General features: G+C 45.9%; 1 protein-coding gene across 1 annotated transcript in view; it reads left to right on the forward strand.

Moving 5' to 3' along the window:
• LOC120943262 (testis-expressed protein 2-like) overlaps positions 1-16,471 on the forward strand; it is a 57,428-nt gene that overhangs the window by 24,279 nt on the left and 16,678 nt on the right. Inside the window, exons 3-7 of the mRNA XM_040356467.1 lie at positions 2,569-2,769; positions 6,749-7,046; positions 9,280-9,509; positions 10,823-10,969; positions 11,133-11,232. Of these exons, the coding sequence (XP_040212401.1) occupies positions 2,569-2,769; positions 6,749-7,046; positions 9,280-9,509; positions 10,823-10,969; positions 11,133-11,232 (976 nt within the window). The remainder of the gene's footprint in view (positions 1-2,568; positions 2,770-6,748; positions 7,047-9,279; positions 9,510-10,822; positions 10,970-11,132; positions 11,233-16,471) is intronic.

Genomic DNA, 16,471 nt, shown 5'->3' on the forward strand with positions numbered 1-16,471 from the left:
TTTCGAAGGCGTACGCCGGCGTAGGTGTAAGTGGGTGTGAGCCATGCAAATGATGGGCCGAGCGCCAGACAGATACGTATCATGAACTGCGCATTGGCCGAGACGTGGACGCATCCCCCTGCGCATGCTCACAACCACGTCGGAACAACTGCCTAAACTACGCCGGATCACTGCGTAACCTACACCCAGCCAGACACCCAGCCAGACACGTCCAACGTAAAATACGCCGGCTTGTGTTCCCTGGTGCACACCTTTGTATGTCTGCTGCTGGGTTACGCCTCCTTTATGGGGAATAACTTTACACCAGACGTACAACTTACGCGCACTGAGTCAGGCGCACGTATGTTCGTGAATCGCCGTATTTCACTCATTTGCATATTTGAATGGCTAATCAATGGGAGCGCCAGCCTAAATGTGCTGGTGTAGGCAAGTTACGAAGCCTTTTCCTTTTGCATGGACTGTTGTTATCAGCACATGTTATTGGTTTATTACCAGCATAGCACAGAGCACTTTTATATTTATTTTTATTTTTATTTTTATATAATATATTTTTTGTCCTAATAATTTTGTCATAACACAGATTTTGCACATTTCTAATATAAAGTTTAAATCACGCTAATTATTACTAGCGGACCATATCACCGCTATATATTGGTTAAGCATTGTTTTTTGTCATTTTACATATTTCTTTATATACATCCATATATATATATTTTTTCACGTATATAACAGGAGGCGCCACCACCTACTATCCCAACCTTATTCAAGTTACGAAGCCTGTTCGTAACATGTTCTCCCCCCGCAGTTTTCAAATGGTAAAAACTGTGACGGGGCATACACACAGCCGGGATTCCCAGCCAAAGCTCTCACCGCAGTTTTCCCGACGGGTTTCTTCTAATATTGCCCTGTATTTGGTCCCATCCATCTTCCATCTTCCCATCAAATCTGACCAGCTTCCCTGTCTCTGCTGAAGAAAAGCATCCCCACAACATGATGCCGCCACCACCATGTTTCACGGTGGGGATGGTGGGTTTAGGGTGCTGTGCAGAATTTGTTTTCTGCCACACTTAGCGTTTTGCTTTTAGGCCAAACAGTTCAATTTTGGTCTCATCTGACCAGAGCACCTTCTTCCACGTGTTTTCTGTGTCCCCCACATGGCTTCTCACAAACTGCAAAAGAGACTTCTTATTGCTTTTGTTCTACAATGGATTTCTTCTTGCCACACTTCCATAAAGGCCAGATTTGTGGAGAGCACGTCTAATAGTTGTCCTGTGGACAGATTCTCCCACCTGAGCTGTGGATCTCGGCAGCTCCTCCAGAGTTACCATGGGCCTCTTGGCTGCTTCTCTAATGAATGCTCTCCTTGCCTGACCTGTCGGTTTAAGTGGACGGCCATGTCTTGGTAGGGTTGCAGTTGTGCCATACTCTTTCCATGTTCGGATGACGGATTGAACAGAGCTCTGTGAGATGTTCAAAGCTTGGGATATTTTTTTTTATAACCTAACCCGGCTTTAAACTTCTCCACAACTTCTCTAACAAACCTCTGAGGGCTTCACAGAACAGCTGCATTTATGCTGAGATTAAATTACACACAGGTGGACACTATTTACTTAGGTGACTTCTGAAAACAATTGCAGGCCGGCCGCTAGGTGGTGTTTCGTTTTTTTTACGCAAAGAATATGCAAATGAGGATTTCCGCCGATTCAGAAACGAACGACCGCCGGGCGCATTTTTTTTACGTCGTTTGCGTTCGGCTTTTTCTGGCGTATAGTTACCCCTGGGTCTATGAGGCGCAGCCAATGTTAAGTATGGCCGTCGTTCCCGCGTCAAATTTTGAAATTTTGCGTCGTTTGCGTACATCGATTTAGAAAACAGCTGGACGTAAGTTACGCTCACGACGAAACCAATGACATCCTTGCGACGTCATTTGGAGCAATGCACTCCAGGATTTTTTAGGGACGGCGCATGCGCAGTTCGTTCGGCGCGGGGACGTGCTTCATTTAAATGAAACACGCCCCTTACCCGCCAAATTTTAATTCCGCCGGGTGATTTACGCTACGCCGCCGCAACTTTACAGGCAAGTGCTTTGTGAATAAAGCACTTGCCTGAAAAACTTGCGGCGGTGTAACGTAAATCAAATACGTTATGCCCGCCCAAAAACACGCCCATCTACGTGAATCTGGCCCACTTTGTTCATTAGAAGGAGGTATAGTTCAATCCCTGTACGGGCCACCAATAAAAAAAGGAGGTATAGTAATTCTATTTGAGGTGGAGGGAGGCATTGTCACAAAATATAGTACAACAGCTAGGTTTTCGTTGTTGAATGGAACATGTATTGTGGACTATGTAGATTTCCAGTAAAGCAATGATATATAAACCCCAACAGAATGTGTATTGCTTTACAAACCATTAAACAGGGGAAACTAAAATTCATTCACTAGAAAGCATAATAAATCTCCTGTTACATGGTTATCGGCCTATATGGGCTGGCCTGCCTTGGCTCTACTTTACCAATTAGCTAATGAAATATCATGATAGGAAATAATCAATGTGTTTCTTTGGCACCAGGGCTGGATGAATGAAATGTTTTCCTACGATCCCGAAACGTATCACCCGGCTCTTACACACTCCGTGTTTGTAACCTTGGAAGGGACAACCTTGAAACGCAGCTATCCAAAGAGCAATCTGCCTCGAAGGTCCACATTTGGAGAGGAGATTCCAGAAGTCGCATTTGTTAGTCATGAAATCAGTGACTTGACAAGTGCTCAGGTAAGAGGTGAAAGATCATCCAGTTATATGCATATTAATGGTGGTGTTTAAGCTTTAAACGGCTCTTACAAGTCCACCCCTCACAAACCACACATACTTACTTCTCCACACTCCCCTGCTGCGCTATCACATCCAGGGCCGTCTTTAACCACTTAAGCCCCGGACCATATTGCTGCCCAAAGACCCAAGGTGTTTTTACAGTTTGGGACTGCGTCGCTTTAACAGACAATTGCGCGGTCGTGCGACGTGGCTCCCAAACAAAATTGGCGTCCTTTTTTTCCCACAAATAGAGCTTTCTTTTGGTGGTATTTGATCACCTCGGCGGTTTTTATTTTTTGCGCTATAAACAAAAATAGAGCGATAATTTTGAAAAAAATTCAATATTTTTTACTTTTTGCTATAATAAATATCCCCCAAAAACATATATATAAAAAAAAAAATTTTCTCAGTTTAGGCCGATACGTATTCTTGTACCTATTTTTGGTAAAAAAAATCGCAATAAGCGTTTATCGATTGGTTTGCGCAAAATTTATAGCGTTTACAAAATAGGGGATAGTTTTATTGCATTTTTATTATTTTTTTTTTTTTTTACTACTAATGGCGGCGATCAGCGATTTTTTTCGTGACTGCGACATTATGGCGGACACTTCGGACAATTTTTACACATTTTTGGGATTTTTGTCATTTTCACAGCAAAAAATGCATTTAAATTGCATTCTTTATTGTGAAAATGACAGTTGCCGTTTGGGAGTTAACCACAGGTGGCGCTGTAGGATTTGGTGTACACTGTGTGTGTGTTTACAACTGTAGGGGGGTGTGGCTGTAGTAATGACGTCATTGATCGTGTCTTCCCTATAAAGGGGATGACGCGATCGATGCGCCGACACAGTGAAGCACGGGGAAGCCGTGTTTACACACGGCTCTCCCCGTTCTTCAGCTCCGGGGAGCGATCGCGACGGAGCGGCTATAAACAAATAGCCGCGCCGTCGTCCCGGATCGCTCCCCGAGGGGACCCGACCGCCGCAAGTCGCGGGGGGGTCCCGATCGGACCCCCGACCCACGTCTAGGCAGGGACGTACAGGTACGCCAATGTGCCTGTACGTGCCATTCTGCCGACGTATATGTACAGGCGGCGGTCGGGAAGGGGTTAAGGCAGGGCAAACGGGGCAGCTGTCCTGGGCCCTGTCATTGTCAATTTTGTGGGGCCCAGAGCAGCTGCCTCATACTTGCCAACTATCCCAGTTTAAATTCCCTTGTCCCTCGAAGTTTTAGTCATGTGCTGTCCTGATATCTCAGTGTGAAGTGCTGCTACTAATGCTGCCCAGCTCTACCCTATTGTTGTGTACAGATGACTCATCTGCAGACCCTGTGTAAATAACCATCATTCATATGTAAATAACGGGAGCATTCATACGTAAATAGCTGAGTTCAGCAGCATTTATATGTAAATAAAGGTGGCATTTATATGTATAGAGAAAAAGAAAAAAGAAAGGGAGGGCGCACCGACCTAGCGCATTACCATAAGAGGTAATAAACGGTCGTGTGTACGCGGCATTATATATCAAAGTGTCTGAAATGTGAACTGTCTGTCTCACAGCAACCAGTCATATAAAGAGTTTTATTTTCTGCAAGCCTAGTTGATTGCAGTTATTCACACTTTGTTAGATAAAAATAGGATTTTTGTACTCACCGTAAAATCCATTTCTCTGAGTTCATGGACGGACACAGCAGCAATTGACCTTAGGGTACTATCCTTCCTTTTAGGAGATTGACTAGGCAGAAAAACAGCATGTTAAGTGTTAAACACTCCACACAGCACAGTACCTCCCAGGGGGCGGTTCCCCCGGGTACATCCCCCAGTCTCTGTTCTGCAGCCTCAGTTCGTAAACAAGCAGTACAAACAAAGGAGGGGTGGGTGCTGTGTCCGTCCATGAACTCAGAGAAATGGACTTTACGGTGAGTACAAAAATCCTATTTTCTCTTCAGTTCATGGACGGACACAGCAGCAATTGACCTTAGGGACGTCCCCAAGCAGTGTCAAAAATCGAGGGGTGGGAAAACACAGCAAACCAACTTCACCCCAAACAAAACAGAGTTCCTCAACGGAGAAACTTCAACCTTAAACAGCCACCTGCAAAACCTTGCGGCCAAAGGAGGCATCAGAAGATGCATTCACATCCACCTTGTAAAACTTTGAGAAGGTGTGGACTTACGACCAGGTCGCTGCCTTACACACCTGTAAAACAGACGCTTGATGGAGGAAAGCCCAAGAGGCACCAATTGCCCTGGTCGAATGCGCCGTAACCGGGAAGGGGGGCGCCCGCCCATTTAGGGCATAGGCCTGAAGCACGACCTGCCTGATCCACCTAGAAATGGTGGCCGACGAGACCGCCAGACCCTTCTTAGGACCAGTCACCGACACGAACAGTGAATCCGACCTCCGAAACGGAGCCGTAGCAGACAGGTACACCCGTAGGGCTCGAACCACGTCCAAGGAATGGAACGCGGCCTCTTTTGGATTCGCCGGCCGAGGACACAAGGATGGAAGAACAATGGGCCGGATTCAGGTAGAATTGCCCATTATTTACAGAGGCGCAGGGCAACGTTTTTGCCCTGCGCCCCCGCAAATTTGCTCCGCTGCCCTTGATTCACGGAGCAGAAGCTAATGCCCGGCGCAGGAGCACGCAATTTAAATGATCCCGTAGGGGGCGGGAATCATTTAAATTAGGCGCGTTCCCGCGCCGATCGTAGCGCGCACGCTCCGTCGGGAAACTTTCCCGACGTGCATTGCGGCAAATGACGTCGCAAAGTGACGTTGCTTCAAAGTGAACGTGAATGGTGTCCAGCGCCATTCACGATTCACTTACGCAAAGTACGTAAAATTCCAATTTCACGACGCGGGAACGACGGGTATACGTAACATGGGCTGCCCCTGCTAATAGCAGGGGCAGCCTTGTGCGAAAACCGCCGTATGTAAACGACGTAAATTGCGTACGCAGGGCTCGCGCAACGTTGTGAATCGGTGTTAGTATGCAATTTGCATACTATACACTGAGCACAACGTGAACGCCACCTAGCGGCCACCACAAGAATGTAGCCTAAGATATGCGGGCATAAGAGCCTTATGCCGCGCAGATCTTAGGCTGCAGTCGGCGTAACAAGGTTCCTGAATCAGGAGCACTCGTTACGCCGGGGCAAGTAAGCAATTGCGCTGTGTAACCTATGGTTACACAGGCGCAATTGCTTCTTGAATCTCCGCCAATGTCCTCATTAATGTGAAAGGCTGAAACAACCATAGGAAGGAATGATGGCCCACAGGCTACCCTCCCGGCCGCAGCAGAGAACAGGGGACCCCCCAGAGGACTCACCACCCGACCAGGCTGTACTGCTGCTGTCTGCCCCAGGCGTTGTCCGTGCTGTGCCGTCCCTTAGGAAGTGTGCTGGAGCCGTTCACGCCGTTATTCTGGCCACTAGAGGCAAACACCCCATCCAAAACGGCCACCGACATGCAAAAAGAGCATGTGGGCTACAAGAAAATGGCCGCCGAACTCTAATAAAGGCGCCCTCCGACCCTGCCTGAATTGCAAATAAAGACCTCAGAGCACATGGGCCCAGAGGAGCCATGTTATCTCCTCGCTAAACAGAAAAAAACTGAGGCTGCAGAACAGAGAATGGGGGATGTACCCGGGGGAACCGCCCCCTGGGAGGTACTGTGCTGTGTGGAGTGTTTAACACTTAACATGCTGTTTTTCTGCCTAGTCAATCTCCTAAAAGGGAGGATAATACCTAAGGTCAATTGCTGCTGTGTCCGTCCATGAACGGAAGAGAAAAATGTCTTCCCCAAGAAAATCATATAACAATACATTGGGTCAGTAGAAACCATTGTATCAGGCTGTTTGGGTGAAGTAAGGCCTGTGTCCCATTTAGCTAACTGGTAAAGGTTTGGAGATACAACATGTCATTATTATAATTTCTACAGGTTTTTTTGTTTCCATATGAGCTGGCCAAGAAGAGACTATGGAACAAGAAGTACCCTATATGCATCCAGCTGTGTAACTCTGAAGATCTCTATAGCCAAGAACTACTGGACGGTGGAGAGACTCCAGAGCAGGAAAGAGAAGACTCAGAAAACATTGCAGTGGACTGCAAGGCTGAGACTTTATATTTGTTTGGGAGGACGGGGAGAAGCAAGGAAGAGTGGTACCAACATTTACTCCGAGCCACCCAAGAGTCCCTTTCTGGAAGACAAGATGGCACTAGGAGCGACAGCAGAACAGGTGCTTTCATGCTCATTCCATAGTTTTCCATCATTTCACATTTATGTCTAGTAAAAATATGATCTTGAATAAATGCTGGGCTTTGTCATGTAAGTATCACAAATTATTTTCCTTTAGCAGCCAGTCTTATTTTTTACAACAGAAACACACACGCCAATAAAACCTATTGGGGCTTATATGCTTCCTATATATGGGGAGGTGCAGCGTGGTGCGGCAGCAGTAAACACACATAGCTGGATTCACGTAGGGCGGCGTATGTTTGAGCCGGCGTAGCGTATCGTATTTACGCTACGCTGCCGTAAGTTAGAGAGGCAAGTGCTGTATTCACAAAGCACTTGCGTCCTAAGTTACGGCGGCGTAGCGTAAATGTCCCGGCCTAAGCGCGCCTCATTCAAATTGTGAAGAGGTGGGCGTGTTTTATGCAAATGAATCATGATCCGACGTGATTGACGTTTTTTACGAACGACGCATGCGCCGTCCGTGGACATATCCCAGTGCGCATGCTCCAAATTACACAGCAAAGACCTATTGGTTTCGACGTGAACATAAATTACGCCCAGCCCCATTCACGGACGACTTACACAAACGACGTAAAAAATTCAAAATTCGACGCGGGACCGACGTCCATACTTAACATTGGCTAGGCCAGCTTTTTGTTGGACTAACTTTACGCCTAAAAACGCCTTACGTATCTTTACTGCGACGGGCAAGCGTACGTTCGTGAATAGGCGTATCTCGCTGATTTACGCATTCTAGGCGTAAATCAGCGTTCACGCCCCTAGCGGCCGGCCGAAATAGACAGCTAAGATACGACGGCGCAGGCTGTCTTTTCTTAGCTAGATTTAAGTGTATCTCATTTTGAGAATACACTTAAATATACGACAGCTTAGATTCAGAGTTACGACGGCGTATCTACTGATACGCCGGCTTAACTCTTTCTGAATCTAGCTAAGTGAGTCTGATTGCCGAGAACAGAACTTGTATTAATGCAGAATCCAGTCATTCACAACAAACTCACCGACAGGGAACACTCACAGCAATATCAGCAAGGCGTAACAAAGCAAATCTCAAATGTGCCAACAGCATCTGTCTTGAGGAGCGGAATGCAGTCTGGCCAGTCCGAGCCCGAATGAGGAGGTCCCCAGAAGGATGGCGTGTCCCTATCTTTTCTCTGCTCACCTGGAACCTCTGCCTGCCACTAATCACTGTCGCTGTCAGATGGGTGACCTGTCCCTACACTACCCAAATGCGAAATGCGTGCCAAGCTTGGGAGCCAGGGCCTTAAATAGGCTGTCCCTGAACAAAGATGGCTGCTAGAGTCACATGGGGTGGCAGCATCCAGTAGGATAGCTTCCCCAGTGACCCTGGAAACCACAGAGGAACCATGTTCCTCTTGACTTCCTCTCCCATTGCTATGCTGCTGCGGTTGAGCGCCATCTGCAGTGAAGAGAGTAGATCTGCCTATAATTACTTTAAAGTGGATGTAAACCCACTCTCATCCTTTCTAAACTACCGCCATAGTGCTGATCTATAAGGATATACATGCCTCTTGCATGTATCCTTACCTGTCAAATGTCTCCCCTCTGTCTGTTATGAGTACTGAAAAACATCAGATTCTGTGGGTGGGTCTGTTGTCCAGAGCTCGGTGGGTGGAGTAGACTCCTGCCCTCCTCCCCTTGTCAGCATGCATTTTCTCCTGTGTATTTCTTACACTAAATTCTGTTATGATCACTAACATACAGTCAAAACCCATAAAAGTCACCACATGACTTCAGAAAAGGAGTGGGGGTGGGAATTAAAAAATAATGCCTGTCTCAGGCTTGTGCATGAGATATGTAAATCACCTGTCACTCACAGCAGGGGGGAAGAACATACAACGTTTTCTCCGTTTGTCTGTTTTATTTCACTGAAAAAAGATAAGAGGATTGCTCAGAGTTGGATTTACTCTTTGTGGCAAGACTGGGCACAGATGATAGGAAATCTTATACTCTACATTGTGACCGCAAAAAAAAATTGGGTTTACATCGACTTTAAGAAAAATTGTTTTTGTTTCTGTCTGTTGGAAATTTGGAGATTTTCTTCACTTCTTGTTGTGACTGAGCCCCAAACAGTAGTATATAAATCCAACAGGGGTTCCAATCCTCCCCCAATCTATCCAACACAAAAAAAACATGTTTTGTCTGAAATTTTTTTTTTTTTTTGTTTGCTTCATCTTCTTTTTCTTCTTTTTTAGGATATGGGCCTAATCAATTGTCCAGCTCCGAGGGAACCAGTAACAGTAGCACAGAGAGTACAGAGGACATTCCTTATTTGCTGAAACCCAGAGACTTGTCAGGGAACGTCAGACAGAAAATCCTTCTGGACTACAACAGTTACATTGCCTGCTTCATCCCAGTAGATATCATAAGTCCCATCCCCAGCCCTCATCAGAGTGCAGCCAGCAGCCCCACACCTCGGAGAAAGGTGAGCTTGTATTTTTCTTTATTCAGCCAGGGATATATTTATTGTTAGGGTCATCCAGCCCCCTAGTGTCTGTTTTCATGGCGTTATATCTTCTAGTTTACTTTTTCCACTCAAAACTGTTTGTATTGGATGGGCATTGGGCGCTCTATACGGCGCCTGCACATCGACGTTCGGCTACTACTACTACTTTCGGTTTATTGCAGTTTGTACATTTCTTGTTACTGCTTTAAAGGGGTTGTAAAGGATTTATTTGTTCCCCTAAATAGCTTCCTTTACCTTAGTGCAGTCCTTCTTCACTTACCTCATCCTTTCATTTTGCTTTTAAATGTCCTCATTTCCTCTGAGAAATTCTCACTTCCTGTTCTTTTGTCTGTAACTACACACCGTAATGCAAGGCTTTCTCCCTGGTGTGGAGAAAGCCTCTTGAGGGGGGAGGGGGCGAGCAGGCAAGTCAGGACACTCTCTACTTTGCAGATAGAGAAAAGATATGTGTGTTAGTGGGCGTCCTGACCCTCCTGCTCGCCCCCTCCCCCCTCAAGAGGCTTTCTCCACACCAGGAAGAAAGTCTCGCATTACAGTGTGTAGTTATAGACAGAAGAACAGGAAGTGAGAATTTCTCAGAAGAAATAAGGACATTTAAAAGAAAAATGGAAGGATGAGGTAAGTGAAGGAGGACTGCACTAAGGTAAAGGAAGCTATTTAGGGGGGAAAAATGTTTCCTTTACAACCCCTTTAAGTACCCCCAGCAGCCTGTTTTCAAAGCCTATGGAAGCATAAAGAAACAAGGTAGGCAAACTTTGTTTTTGTTGTTGCTCATTGCTCTAAAATTGCACTGGGGTTATCTTATGATATTAGGAGAATTTTCACAATCAACTCTGTGGCTTTATGGGTGATATCTTGCTGGATTGGGGAAGGGCGAGTATAAGGCCCCGTACACACGACCGAGTTTCTCGGCAGAATCCAGCAAGAAACTCGATGGGAGACGTATTCTGCCGAGAAAACCGGTCATGTGTACACTTTTCACCAAGAAACCCGTCGGGAAACTCGTTGAGCCAAATAGAGAGCATGTTCTCTATTTCCTCGTTGGGCAATGGGGAAATTTGGCTCGACAAGTTTTTTGACAGCCGAACGAGTTTCTCGGACGTGTGTACGGGGCCTAAAACTTGCAAGGGTAGCTTGGGACAGGCCAAGATAAAATATACATGTTTCTGCACCAAAATGTTGATTAAACCTTAAGTCATTGTCTGGACATAGGTGAGCACAACTCTTGCTACTTCCATGACCTAATCGAATGCCTTTTCTCACCCACACAGCAATTCGTAGAGCGTTCTCTCTCCAGCAGCCCCAATGTGTGCTGGGCAAACGCCTTCATCGGACGCATCTTCTGGGATTTCCTCAGAGAGAAATACTGGGAGGACATTGTGGCCAATAAAATCCAGAAAAAGCTAACAAAAATCAAGGTGGGATTTTCCGTACACAATACAACCCATGATTTAATGTAGCCTTAGATGACTATTGCTTAGTTTGTGTATTTTGTTGGTTAGACAAAGATTTGTGAGGCTGCTATCTGACCATAGAAAGAAAAGTGTGTCTGACAGATTGTCTGCTTTTGTTGTCTCTCAGCTGCCAAACTTTATGAATGAGCTGACCCTAACAGAACTGGATATGGGGACATCGCTTCCTCAAATGCTGTCTACCTCCAACCCCAGTATTAATGAGAGAGGTAAGCTTCTCATGCCCTGTACACGCGACCGGTTTTCCTGACATGCCAAAACCCAACGTTTATCCCGACGTGATTCCTCTCAAGTCTGCCTTGCATACACACGTTCAGTCACAAAAATGCTCGACCAAAGCGCAGTGATGTCCAACACGTATGACCAAAGCGCAGTGATGTCCAACACGTATGACGGCACTATAAAGGGGACGTTCCATTCAAATGGCGCCACCCTTTGGGCTGCTTTTGCTTATTCTCGTGTTTGTAAAAGTTTGGTGAGAGACGACATGCCGCGTACACACGATCATTTTTCGGCATTAAAAAAACATTGTTTTTCAAAAACGTCATTTAAAATGATCGTGTGTGGGCTACACATGATTATTCAGGTTCTGAAAAATGACAAAAAAAAAATTCGAGCATGCTGCATTTTTTAACGTCGCTTTTTTAATGTAGTTTTTCGGGTTGTAAAAAATGATCGTGTGTGGGCTAAAACGACGAAAAAAACCTGCGCATGCCCAGAAGCAAGTTATGAGACGGGAACGCTCGTTCTGGTAAAACTACCGTTCATAATGGAGTAAGCACATTCATCACGCTGTAACAGACAGAAAAGCGCGAATCGTATTTTACTAACACGGAATCAGCTAAAGCAGCCCAAAGGCAAATAGAACTTCCCCTTTATAGTGCCGTTGTACGTGTTGTACGTCACCGTGCTTTGCTAGATCATTTTTAAAAAAATAAAAAAGTGTGTAGGCAACGTCGTTTTAATGATGAAGTTGGGAAAACTTTGTTTTTTGGACATGCTGAAAAACTATGTTTTGTTTCATGCTGAAAAATGATCGTGTGTACGCAGCATCAGTCTTTTCAGCCCGTTACAGCGTGACGAATGTGCTATCTCCATTACGAACGTTAGTTTTACCAGACCGAGTGCTCCCGTCTCATACTTGATTCTGAGAATGCACGTTTTTTTCCCCTCGGAAAAGCATTCACACAAGCGGTTTTCGTGACGAGAAAATGACTGACGGGAAATACGACGGGAAAAAATAGAGCAGGTTTCGATTTTTTTGGCGGGCAGTTTTCTCGTTGGGAAAACTGCTATGGAGCGTACACATGACTGGTTTTCCCGTCCAATATAAAAAATGGCAGTTTTCTCTTGGGGGAAACCGGTTGTGTATACAAGGCTTTGTGAATTTTTTTTATAGAGAAAAAAAAAATTCTCCATAAAATTTTTTTTCACAAAGCCTCGTACAAACGACCGGTTTTCCCGACGAGAAAACTGCCATTTTTTAGATTGGTACAAATTTTGGTAAATTTTGATGCTTTGAAAAACAAATTGTCATTCAGCTAGGTTTTGATCTGCTTAAAAACAAAAAGGCTGTACGTTATACTGCTTAGTAAAAAAGGCCCCGCTTCCCTTTAACACAGCGGATGGCGATGGGATAAGCTGTGGGTCTATTTATGGTCTATCAGAATGAGTGCTTTACGCTCTCATTAGCGTGCAATAGCTTTTGTGGAGGTTGGCAGTCCAGAACAATAGGAGAAGAACACACCATTATCTCCTTCATTTAGCCTGAAGTTGGCTCTGAATGTAAATAGTTGGGTTGCTCAGCCGGGAGCCTGAACAGGCACCACTATTAAAAGGAAAATAGAGGGTATTTTCAGACATTTTTATGCATTGAATGATAATGATAACCTTTTATTTGAAAGTTATTTATTATGCTTGCAGGTCCCTCCCTTGATTTTAGTAGTTTGTGCATTGTATTTAAAGCTGAACTCCGGTCCGCTTGTAAAAACGGTATTTTGGTAGCTCTTTCTTCTGTAGCAAGGCTCTAAATGATTCCTGTGAATTCAAAATTCAAACTGTGGGTGGCCCAACTGAAACCACCTGGCTCAAAAAACTTTGATTAAGAAATTGAAGTGGGTGGGGGGCAGACTGACCGAGACAGGTAAGTGCCGGGCGGGGGGGGGGGGGGGGCACACTGGCGGCATTTGATGGGGCAAATCTGGCAGCACACTTGCGGCAATTGATTTGCACACTGGCAGCACACTGGCGACATTTGATGGGGCAAACTGGTAGCACACTGCTGGGATTTAATGGGGCAAACATGCAGCACACTGGCCGCATTTGATGGGGCAAACTGGCAGCACACTGGTGGCATTTGATGGGGCAAACTGGCAGCACATTGGCGGCAATTGATGGGGCAAACTGGTAGCACACTGCCGGCATTTGATGGGGCAAACTGGCAGCACACTGGCGGCATTTGATGGGACAACCTGGCAGCACACTGGTGGCATTTGATGGGGCAAACTGGCAGCACATTGGCGGCAATTGATGGGGCAAACTGGTAGCACACTGGCGGCATTTGATGGGGCAACCTGGCAGCACACTGGTGGCATTTAATGGGGCAAACTGGCAGCACATTGGCGGCAATTGATGGGGCAAACTGGTAGCACACTGGCAGCATTTGATGGGGCAAACTGGCAGCACACTGGCGAAAATTGATGGGGCAACCTGGCAGCACACTGGTGGCATTTGATGGGGCAAACTGGCAGCACATTGGCGGCAATTGATGGCGCAAACTGGTAGCACACTGGCGGCATTTGATGGGGCAAACTGGCAGCACAATGGTGGCAATTGATGGGGCAAACTGGCAGCACACTGGCGGCAATTGATGGGCACGCTAGCAGCACACTGGTGACAATTGATGGGCACACTGGCAGCACACTGTCAGCAATTGATGGGGCACACTGGTAGCAAACTGGCGGCAATTGATGGGCACACACTGGCAGCAATTGATGGGGCACACTGGCCACACTGGCAACAATTGATGGTTACAGTAGCTGCGTTTTTTTTTCAGTTTGTTTGCGCCCCGCCCCCCGCACAGTAGTTAACTAGATGTCATTTAGTAAGGGTTCACATTTTAGTTAATATATAAATGTGTAAATACTTCTACTAGTCTATTCTGTACATAAGTAAATGCAGCATAACTGCAGAGCAACTGCCGATTAGCAATGCAGGTGTAGCGCGGTCCCCCGAAGGGTCTGCTCAGAAGATGCTCAGGTCTCCTTTGCTAGTACAGAGACTGCCTGCTACAGACACAGATCCAAACACACCAACACACAGGTATTAAATCACTTTTTTGCAAAACAAATGAAAAAATACCATTTATTTTTTTTTAACTCGTTTTTCTTTTTCTGAAATTATGCAAATAAATAATCTTTTTTCATAAATTTTGACAAAAATGTACACGGAACAATGGAAAATAATTTAAAAAATCATAAATATTCATGTGATGAACTTTAGATTTAGATGACATTTTTTTCCCCGACTTATTGAATTCAGTACAAAAACTTTCCCTTTAATATGCAGCTAGATGTCACCAAAACCTTTCTTGCTCCAGGGTGATATCCAGTATCTCGGCTGACTTAAGTACCTCTATATATGATGTGGCATCAGCACCCGGCAATAGCACCAATTCCAGGATGGTTGTGTTATCTCAGGGCTTAGTCAGGAGCAGCTGCTGTTGCTGGCAGCGGGCAGCGCCATGTGCTCCATGTTAACAGCAACAAAACCATTACCAGAAAATAGGTTATTTTGCAGGCTAAACCACAAATTACATTCAAGGCCTTAATCCACAGATTAAACCCCATCTCTCTTAACTCCTAACAAGCTTGCTGTAAAATATCCACCCTTTAAAAGTAAAATTGAAGAAACCAACAGCGTATCTCTGGGCAAAATAAAAAAGAAAGCAGTTAGGTGGATTCGGTAAGCAATTGCATAGTTGCGCCGGCGTAACGACTTTTCTGTATTCAGAAAGCTCGTTACTCGGACTGCAGCCTAAGATATGACTGGCATAAGGCTCTTATGCCGTCGTATCTTAGGCTGCATTCTTACGATGGCCGCTAGGTGGCGTTCCCGTAGTGGTCAGCGTAGAGTATGCAAATTGCATACTCACGCCGATTCACAACCGTACGCGCGCCCTACGTACGCATTTTACGTCGTTTACGTTCGTTGGGTTTCGCGTAAGGCTGCTCCTGCTATTAGCTAAGTATACCCGTTGTTCCCGCGTCGCTATGTTTGAAAATTACGTTGTTTGTGTAAGTGAATCGTGAATGGCGCTGGACGCCATTTACGTTCACGTTGAAGCAAATGACGTCCTTGCAACGTCATTTGCCGCAATGCACGTCGGGAAAGTTTCCCGACGGAACATGCGCACTACATTTGGCGCGGGAACGCGCCTAATTTAAATGATCCACGGCCCCTACGGGATCATTTAAATTACACGCCCTTACGCCGGGCAGTTTTAAGGAGCGCCCGCGCAAATTATGTAGCTACTGCTTCATGAATGAAGCGTAGTGCAGGTAATTTACGGAGGCGCAGCGTTAAAACGGTACGCTGCGCCTCCGTAAGAGGGCGCAATTCGTACCTGAATCCACGCCATTGTACATCTCTGTAGTACATACTGCAAGCACAAGAAAATACCTGACGATTCTGCCAATAATCCAGTAAACTCCTGACATCCTGCATTGATTTTTTTTCCAGAAGAATTTATGCTACGTCTTTAGTACTTCCAAGGACTTGCTCCTACATTGTGTAGGGAAAGGACTCTTGGGAGATTTAGCTCTGGGTGGCAATGCCTACATCAATCGGAACTGACCTAATCCAGCCTGCTGATGCCTCCTTCCAGCAGCTATACCAAAAAGATGTGTACCAAAAAACCCTAAGTGCGTGCGCAAGGGGTGTGCCAGCTGTGCCTGGGCACACCCTAATCCTGAGGTGGCAACCAGTCAATCGTGATCTACCTGCTGATTGTGGGCAGGTGACAGGTAAACCGCAATCCTTCCTTGCCGACCCCCAGAATCTGGACAGGAAGGGCAACAGGGCTGGGATATAGTGGAAACGATCTGTATTTTCCTCCTGCAGCAACTGAAAGTAGGCTTCTCCTCCTCTCCCTCTCCCCGACATTCAGCTGCTACAGGAGCAAAATACGCCCGGGGATCGTACGCCCGGCTGACGCAGTACTTTTACGCCGTTTACGTAAGAGATAGGCCGCCTAAAGTTAGAGCTAGGCCCTAGTGGAATAGTAATGTCAAGTATGGCCGCCGTTCCCGGGTCGAAATTCGATTTTCGGGTTTACATCTACTTTAAGTACCCAAAGCGATCCCCTATTTATACTCACCTGGTCCTGTGATGGGAGCTACCGCACCTCTCACTCCTCTGATAATGAACAATCACACAATTTCGGACTGT

The sequence above is a fragment of the Rana temporaria genome, chromosome 6, assembly GCF_905171775.1.
Source record: "Rana temporaria chromosome 6, aRanTem1.1, whole genome shotgun sequence".
In the NCBI taxonomy this organism is placed as follows: Eukaryota; Metazoa; Chordata; class Amphibia; order Anura; family Ranidae; genus Rana; species Rana temporaria.